General features: G+C 30.3%; 1 protein-coding gene across 1 annotated transcript; it reads right to left on the bottom strand.

Moving 5' to 3' along the window:
- Positions 1–335: 335 nt before the first annotated feature.
- On the bottom strand, positions 336–1,070 carry LOC129962897 (uncharacterized). Its single transcript, XM_056076897.1, has one exon. It carries the CDS (start codon positions 1,068–1,070, stop codon positions 336–338), a length of 735 nt encoding a protein of 244 aa, XP_055932872.1.
- Positions 1,071–10,405: the final 9,335 nt, after the last annotated feature.

Below are 10,405 nucleotides of genomic sequence, written 5' to 3'. Positions count from 1 at the left end.
AATGAGATATTTATGAGTAAAACGTGTATGTCCTATACGGAGGCGGGTCAATTTAACATCCAACCCCCGTATAGGGAGTACAGGCCATAATCCAGTGAAAGGTTTGATGGTATGTAATTTGTTATGAACCTGTTCATTCCAGTTTGTCTGCCAAGTGGAATAGAGATGAAGAATAAAGAACTTGTTCGCATCACTGTATGGGAGATTTTGTGAAAGAAATGAAGAAGCAGCTTTTGCAGCACAGTCTGCCGCTTCATTTCCCGAAATACCCGACTGACTCGGTACCCAACAAAATAAAATATTAAATGCCTTATTTCGAAGAAGGCATAAAATTTTCAAAATTTTAAGGCCACAGGATGCATTTGATTGTCGGGATGAGAGAGCGTCTCCAAAGCACTCAGACTGTCAGTATAAATAACAAAGCTTCGATTAGTAGATATCGAAATTTCCTGAAGTGCATAGGAAATTGCTATTAGTTCCGCAGTAAAGATTGAAAAACTGGTATGTAAACGATAGCTCAATATAGCAGATGGAAGTACAATGCCAAAACCGACATGCCCATCCGATTTCGAGCCATCTGTAAAAACAGGGATGAAAGATGAATACTGACAACGATGATAGAAAAATAACTGTTGAAAAACCACAGATGCTGTTGCGGATTTTTCAAAACCAAAAAATGGATTTAAGAAGGAAAATTCTGGCTTATCCCATGGTGGAAAATAAAAGTGATTAATAGAATTAATTGTGGAATTATTAAGGCCCGAGTCCCGCAGAAGCGTTTCTATTCTCACACTGAACGGTGGAATGCAGGAGGAATGAGCATCATAAATTCTCCTAACACTTGCTGGAAGGGTTAATTCGGATATAGGGTGCTTCGGAAGAGACTGCGTTCGGAAATAATATAAGGAGGTAATTTTTTTACGCCTTAAATAGAGGGGTAGTTGGTGGCAGATGTTATACAAGCTTTCTGTGGGGGATGTTCGAAAGGCACCGGAGCAGATTCTCAATGCAGAATGATGGATAGTGTCGAATCTGCGCAAAACACTAGGGCGTGCAGATCCATACACCATGCACCCATAATCAAGACGGGAAAGAATGACTGCCACGTAAATTCGCAGTAAGGAGGTTCGATCTGCTCCCCAAGAAGTTCTGGAGAGGACCTTCAAGATGTTCAAATATCGTTCACAATTCTTTCTCAATTACAAAATATATATAAAAAAAAAGTTGGGAGGCTAGACTGAAAAATGAACACACTGTTGATAAATTTCTATACGTTTTGGATTGCACAATACTAAAAAAAAGCAAAATTAAGTATTATAAGAAAAGAATATTGCGAACCTTCATCAGTGTGATGATTTAGGATATAAGTATGGCGAATAATATTTTTCCAAGCAATCGCCGACTTAACCGAGTTGGATATCTCCAAACATCTGGTAAAAAAATGGGGATTATTAAAAATAAAAAAATATGCCTCCCTTTCTTAGAAGTGGAGGGGAACATGAAACCATGCCATCTGAACCTGCATTTCCGATGAAGAATTAAACAATTTCTTCTTGTAGAAGTATAATTCGACTGAACTAATGGATGCATCTCTAGTTTCCAAATTCAATGTCAGAACCGTTTAAACCGTTTTTGAATTTGTATCTGTCGATCTATGGAATGTCTGTACCTCAATCCAATATGTTTATGAAAACCATGAATCGAAATGTGCAACTGTAATTAAATTAAATTTATGATCGAATAAATTTGTTTTTCTTTTCTTTCATATGCACACGAATAAATTTAAATAATATTATGCAAAATGCATAGAATTATACATATAGTTTTGTAGACTGATGTGCCGATATGAATTTAATTTTAATCGTACGTTGGCTACCTGATCCGTGTGGAGGAGGTAGGATCAGTTAATTCGTGTGCATAGGAAGGGAATAGCTAAAAAAATGCAACAAAATAGTTGAAGGAATTTTGGTATATCTTTACCTAAAATATATATTTATACCTCAATTTAGATCCAATCAAGTAATTTGAATTATTATAAAATATGTAGTTGATGATTCTCAACATCAAAGAGGGCCTCGATGGCACGGCGGTAAAGTTTTGACTTCGGAATCGAACGGTTTCAGGCTCGACACCCGATTTCACCGAAGAAAATGTGCGTTAGCGGGTCTGGTCTTAATTAAATCAGTCGGGGTCAAACACCCTCCAACTGATGTGGTGCGGAAGTTTGGAGAGGGGTGTTCCAGCTCAAGTATCATCATATCAAATCTCGTGCTCAAGTCGTGATTCAAAATTACGAGGTCCGTCCCAAAGCAGCCTTAGTGTTGCTTTAAAACAGGAAGCTAATGTAATTGAATTGAACTGAATCGTATTAAAAAAGTAAGCTAAATACAACATGAATAGAATTGTCTTTTTCCTTGTTATGTACAACATTTCATGTTGAAAAAATGTGATTTTAAGAGGAAAAGCGAACAAGCAGAAATCTGTCATATAACTTTCCACATTCGAATTACTAAAATATAGTTGATGCACAAAATACATCTCTATCTATCGATTTCAATAGGAAAATTAATGTAACGATCGAAACTTAAACAATATGTGTTCACCAAGAAATATTTTCTGTCCTCGGGGCTTTATCCAGAGAAAAGACGAAATGAAAGGCGAATGAGGAATAATGTTATGCATTTTCCTCTTTCTTCTCTTTTATCTGAGTATGTCAAACATGCTTGAACTTATTTTATAGAAAATATTTTTTAAAGGGAAAAAATAAACAAAACCGCTTTTAATATGTTTCTTGTATGATAATTTTCATAAGAAAACAGCACGAATTTTGTATATTTTGTATCTTAATTTGATAATATTTATCGTTTTGGATACGTAATTAAATATAGGAATTCGAATAAAATATAGAAATATTCTGTGATTAAAAAATGCAATTAGTTGTAATTTTAGTTAATATCTGAAATTAGATGTTTGGAATATATATTATTAAGAATTCGAATTGGCTGAAATTAAGTACATTCAAAAATTAGGGTATTATCAATAAAGCACACAGTTTTTAAAATAGTTTGTTTGCTTTATTGTTTGCTCTTCGTGTATATTAATTTATCGAATTTTTATTTTTCTGTGAACACAATAACCCGTATAAATAAATAAAAACTGAACAATCTAGATGAATGAAATTCTGTATATAATCCTTACACCATAACTGTGCACGAATTGTAAATTTTAGACGAAATTCATCAGTTGAAAAATTTTTTTTTCCATGTTCATGTGTAAGTGAACACAATAATTCAAGAATAAAGTCATTTAGATAAATGAACTGGACGACAAGACGCTCGGTGGCGTGGTTGTCCGGTCTCAGCTTCGGAGCCGGAAGGTTTCAGATTAGAGACCCGATTTCACTGATGAACCACCCTTGCAAGCGGATCTGGATCTGGTTTAGTGTCAGATCAGTGGACCTAAAATAGCCCTAATATTTCTTAAAAACTGGACATTAATATTAATGAACTTCATCTTTAGATCGGAATTGCAGAATATTATCAAAATTTGAAACCAACTGGTCAATAAATAGAAATTGCTTCTTTTCTCTATAAAATGAAGCTAAACACAAAAGTTACATAAAGGAATTTGATTTTTGCACCGAATAGCAGAATGTTTTTCAAATTTTGAAACCAATTAGTTAATAGGAAGATATTCAAAAATGTGTACTCAATTGTTTTCTCTATAGCAAGAAGTTAAATACCAAATATAAGAATACTTGAAATCTACTGGTTAGTTTGTTTTACTTTTGGATATGCAGTATTAGCTTTTACATTTCATTTCAGCAAACTTTATGAGAACATGCACGCAATTATCTGAGATTAGCAGCAAAGAGTAATGACCTCACGTCCTAGCAACATCGTATATTAACTCGTATAAGGTTGTATACTCTGTATGTTTACTCTGTTGATAAGATCAATTGAAAACTTTTACTTGGCACTTGAATAAATGTTATAGAATCTCAAAGAACTCGTTTTGAGATTCATAGTGTCTGATTATTTAAAATTTTGAGTGAAATCAACTGGTAAATTATTGATTATCAGTCATTTTTATGAGAATTTAGAAAATAAATAAGCTATGAACGTAATAAAATACTCATACTCATGGAATATTATCTAATTGAGCAGATATTCATTGAAAGATAACATGGAACTGTAGTAAACATAAATAAAAACAAAAAGGTGTAAAAATACTTCTTTCTACGAATGTACAAAGAACGTATTCAAAGGAATCTTTATGAAATTAACGAACTTTAGGTTTGTAGAATAGAATTTAATGAATTTTATTTTGCATGAGGGAATTTTTCTAATTTCTATAGCAATAAAATGTATTGTATAAGACTTTAAATCAGTTAAAGGATTTGGTCGCATGTGACCAGAATACCAAATTATCTTATTTATAAACTTGTGAATTTAAATAAAATGTTCTACAGCCATTTTAATTTGAAACAAAAATTACATTTCCGTAAAGTATTTCATGAAATCTTTATCAAATTAAATTGGCAATATTTTCCCAAACCAGAATAAGTTATTTAATTAGATTGTCTTAAAAGCTGTACAGTCAGATGGTTAAATTATAGAAAGATACATATGGCCTGGTAAATTCAGAAATATTAAATATCTTAATTATACTATGTGAGTCCATTATACTGTCTGTGTATTATTTTTATATCTAAGTCTGTGACTTACAAGTTTATTCTAAGTACATATTTATAATTACATTCTTAGTATATATTTTACATATATTATGCATGACTAAAGGAACTAAGAAAACTTATCTTCGTTGAGAAGATTTGAAAATTAGGTAAGGAGCCTCACAATTTAGAAAAATAAATAAAAGAACTTTAAAGAATGTTAAAAGTTATTATTATTATTATTTTATTATTGAAATGGTGCAATCCTTCACACGAATTGAAGAGAGGAAACATTTTAATCCACACTGAGGAGAGAAAAGGGTTTATAAAAGAAATCGAAAATATTATTTTGCGCCATTTTATGAGTGTAAAAGTACCACAAAAATATGAATAAATATTAAATTAATTATGACTAATATACATATCAATAAATATAAATAATATAATAAAATAAATAATTAATCTCTGTTAATAAAATATGAGAACATACATATATGTCTTTTGGTAGGTGTGTGTATTGACGCTCTATATTGCTTTAGAGCTATAATACTTAGTACATAAATGCTTTAGAGGGTAAAAGTGTATTTTGAAATTTTAATTAATAAAAAGTGAACGAAATTTTGATATTTTTGCACTGTAATTGGTATTTTTTCTACTGTACAACATCATCTAAATAAATTTTATGCCATTAAATTAAAAAATTCATTAAAATTTCAAAACAATTTTTTATGATGTCAATTTAATTACTGAAAAAATTTATTACCTAGATTTAGTTAAATGTAAAAAATTATGTTCTTTTGTTACAATACTTTCTTTCTATAAATAAAATCCAAAATTTTTTTTTATTGTTACTAATAATATTTTAATTTGGTTATTTTTTTTCATGTTCAAAAAATGGATATTCAGTTTATTTTTCCATATTGAATAGGCTTTTGTTTAAAACATGTCTTTAATAAAAGTTTCGAGTATTGTGGAGAATACAAGGAATGCTTGACTTTATAAGTAAGCATAATTTAAAAAAAAATCTCGCTATTATTTAAATATTTTTATATTATAGCTCTTTTAGCCAAGGTATTTGAATTGAAATAAAATGATTTTTTGTGGAATGAGACAAATTTTTATTGAATTACATTTATATGCTATATTATGTAAATTTTGAAATATATTTCTTATATAGCAATGAAATATGAATATATTATGTACACAATTTTTAAAATTATTACAGACAAAACTTTATTCTTAAATGATTCTTCTCTCCCCTTAAATTATTTGAGATGTACTTCAACAAGATTTGATCAAATTTAATCACTAGATTTGATGAAATTAAATTTCAAATTTTAAGTGAAATGGCCAAAACTTAGCGAAATTTATAGCACAATTAACATGAATGTGTAAATTTTTTAAATAGTGAGAGTTACTAGACTATTAACAATAAAAATTTTAAAAAAATACTTTACTGAGGAAGCCGTTAAGGTGATGGCAAACTATTTAATTCAAAATTTATATACTAGCATCCCAACTGGTCGTCAGACGTAGCTAGTACTAGAAATAATACACGTCTAATTCCTGCCAAAAGATACGTCGTAAAAAAACATCCACACTCAAACATCACATTATAGCCTTTAAAATAATTTAAGAAACCAATATTAGATATTGCAGTCACATGTTCTTTCTTTTAAAGACGTTCATCTTAAGAACTTAAAACTTGTCCAGCATAAATAAATAAAATACTTAATGTTTTGATTTGTCAATCAAACATTTTAAAGCGAAGTATATCTCTTGCCTCAAGCTTACGAACTTATAGCCATTAGATAATTCAAAGAAAAATTTAGCTTATTTTGTTCCACATGAATTTTCGATTCAGCTCGTAAAAATTTGTTATTATGTAAGTTTATGAACATTCAAGAGCTTCCATTTATTTTTTATGAACTGCTATTTTTTAATAATGTTTTATTATGATACTACATTTTGATGATACTATTGATTGAATCAGATTAAGAAGCAGAATTAAGAATTACAGTGGCCTGTTGCATGACTTTGCTCAGTAAAGAAGCATTTCAGTTTAAAAATGACATTTATGAAATTTGCCTTAGAAAATTATGTTATTTATTTTAACGTATCCGCCATCAAATTTTCAAAAGGAGGGACTCTATAAAATCCGCTTATAATATTGCACTCAATTTTTCTAGCATTTAAATAATATCCCTACTTTTGTCAGCATATTGAAAAGAATTTTTTGCAATTATCTGAATACATAATTTATAACTTTCTCATGAAACTAAATGATGTTTAATCCACTCTAATTATTGTTTATTGGGATTCTTTTATCAGAGATAATTATTGCAATTATCAAATAATTTTTAAGAAATTGCAAAGCTGATAGATATTTTTTTGAAAGATATGAAGTGGATTATATTAGCTTTCTCTTCTTGTACAAAAATTTTAGTATAGTTAAAATTAAGCAGAAGAATAATGCTGTGGTCCATTATTTCAAATAAGAAAACAACAAGTATTCAACATGAATTTTAAATATAAAATTTATTTAAATTTGCTTGCGAGGAAACCCATATAAGATTCTTTGCTGTGAAATTATTCATTTTGGAATAATTGGTAGAAATTAGTGATTTTGTTGAAATTTCAAATGATAACATGAAACTTGCAGCTTCTTCAAAATATATGCTAACATGATAGCTCAAAAACGGAAATGGAAGGATGAAATTAAGTATATAAATTTATTATTAGGTTTAGAAACTTGTATTAAACTTTGAACACGTTAAAATATTGACATTCTGTCAATCTGTATACTTACTTGGAAGTACATGAAAGTGGAAATTTAAAAACACAAAGACAAATGGAATTATTATCAGAAAAATCATAAACTTTTATTAAATTTTGAATAAAAAATATTACGTGAAAAGAAAAGCGTACAGCATCCATACTCAGTACATGTTTTGTTGTACATGTACTATGAAGTGCATGTACATACAAATATAGACATGTACAACATAATATAGAAGTACATGTACGTTCTATATTATGTTAGTATAGGAGAATATAAAAGAGAGAACAATCCGGCTGGTTTTGAATGGAAAACCAGCAAATCTTTTTCTATTGAGATTTTTTTGTAATATCACAAAGGTGGACAAAATGGCTTTAAATGCATTTATTTTAGAATTACTTGTGAAGAATCTACAAAATATTTTATAAATATTTCAACAGAAAGCATAAATATATATCAGGATGAATCATGAAACCATCATTTAATATTTGTTTAAAAATTAATTATTTAATGAAATTATTAATAATTGTTCAAACTTATTTAATTCTTAATAAACTTGAGGATTTAGGTTCTCAAGAAATGTAAGTCATGTCTTCATGACGGTTCTCCTTTAGCAAAAACTTATTTTTCATTAATCCTCTTATGCCCCGAAAAATGCGTGAGCTATTGAGCTTTCAGCTTTATAGTAAGCATTTTAAATTTTCATTACAGAAGTTAATTTTTTTATCTATAATGCATGTTTAAATAACAATCTAGAATTTGAACCTAGAATTCAAAATATATTTTACATGTTACTGAAAATATTTTTCAAATAGCCATACATAATTAATTTGTTATTTTATATACCGGGTGTCCCAAAATTTGTATATACTTTAAAAATTCATAAAAATTGAAGGACTGGGTATATTTGAATGCGGTTTGCGAAACTATTATTCGCATAAAGGGGGATTTTTTTTTGATACAGAAAAAAAAATAATTCAAAAATTTGTCAATCTGCACACAAGCAAATCAGTGGAAATATGCAAATTAAAGTCTTATGAAAAGCAGAGTGAGCGATTGACACATCATTTCTAAAGGTTTGCATAAGGTTTGTATTAAGATGTTGACACTGATGGATAAAGCACTATTGGTAAAGTTGTTTTATGTCAGCAACGAATCGGCGGCTGAAGCCTTACGAAAGTTTAGGACCCAGAAAAGATTGAAGAAAGGTTCAGGTCCGATCACTCCTGCTGGACTCTTTTCCCTAGTTTGCCGTTTCGAAGAAACTGGAAGTTTGTGCCATCGGCCACGCTGTGGTGCACCTCGTTTAACAACAGTCGGTACCCCCGATGTCTCTTCGCAAATGGACACGTTAAGGGAACAGTCTACAAGTGCAATCAGTAGCGCACGAGAAAGGGCACGAATAACTGGTATACCAAAGACTTCGGTGTACCGCATAATTCATGGTGTATTGCAATTGTACCCATACAAATTGCAATCGCTACATCAGCTCTTACCAAATGATACAGCTAAGAGATTGGAATTCTCAAATGGGGCTTTGGCGAAAATTGAAGATGATCCGCGATGGCTGCTGAAAATATTGTGGACAGATGAGGCTCATTTTGCTTTGCATGGAGCAGTTAATACCCATAACTGTAGAATATGGGCACATGAGAATCCACATGCTTACACTGAGAAGACCCTGCATTCACCACGGGTTACTGTTTGGTGTGGTTTCACTGCACCCATTATTGTAGGCCCTTTTTTCTTTGAAAAACCCTGTAAAAAAGCATGATGGAAGACATGTTCAAGTTAATGGAACAAGTTACTTGGAAATGTTACAGAAGGAAGTGATACCGTCCTTATTGGAACACGATGTCCTTGACACAGTGACATTCATGCAAGACGGGGCACCTCCTTACATCGACACCGAAGTGAAGGCATTTTTGAGAAGAACTTTTACTGAAGAACGGATAATCAGCCGTCACTTTACACATGAATGGCCCCCACGCTCACCAGATTTAACACCCCTTGATTTTTGGCTATGGGGTTACCTTAAGTCTCGGGTGTACCGCCATAGGCCAACTTCGTTAGTGCAGCTAAAGGAAGCCATTCGCCACGAAATCTCATGCATTCATCCGGATATGCTATATGATGCAGTTACCAGTGTTGTCTCCCGCTTCCAAACTGCTATTTGTGGTGATGACGGAATCATAGAACAAGTACTGTAGTAGTGTGATACGCATGTAAACAATTGCTTGCATGCAAATAAAAGTATTTTTCCCGTAGAATTGTATGTTTTGCTTGTGTTTAGTGCCCTCTACCGACAAATTTTTTAACTATTTCTTTTTTTTTGTATGAAAAAAAAATCCCTCTTCATGAGAATAACAGTTTCGCAAACTGCATTAAAATATACTCATTCCTTCAATTTTTATGAATTTTTAAAGTATTTACAAATTTATGGGACACCCGGTATTATAAATATATAAGAACATTTATGTAACTATATATAATTTATGTGTTATAATTATGCAACTGTATTTATATATTTATAATTATAATTTTTCTCAGAGTAATAAAAATTCAAAAATAAAAAAATAAAATTGTCACATTCTTGAATTAAAAATATTTTAAATTTTTTTTTTCAGAAATAAAGCCTAATAAGTCTTTTACGATATGTAATTTCCTCATAGTTGCCGATAATGGTTATGCGTTAAGTACAACACCAATTTCATAAAAAAAGGGGAAAGTCTTATTGAAAGAAATATTATTTATTGTAAGAAAATAATGTTGTATAATATATGTTGCGATAATTTTTTTATTATTAAAAGTAGATTTTGTCACTTTATGACTTAAAAAAATGAAGTAATTGTAATATATATATATATAAACAAGTAATTTGTGTAGTATATATATATATATATATACTACACAAATTACTCTGGTTTGTTTGAAGTGCAATTAGGTATCCATTT

This window comes from Argiope bruennichi, chromosome 3, assembly GCF_947563725.1.
Source record: "Argiope bruennichi chromosome 3, qqArgBrue1.1, whole genome shotgun sequence".
NCBI classification, from domain to species: Eukaryota; Metazoa; Arthropoda; class Arachnida; order Araneae; family Araneidae; genus Argiope; species Argiope bruennichi.
The sequence above is the reverse complement of the archived record's forward strand: the minus strand, read 5'-3'. Positions and strand labels throughout refer to the sequence as shown.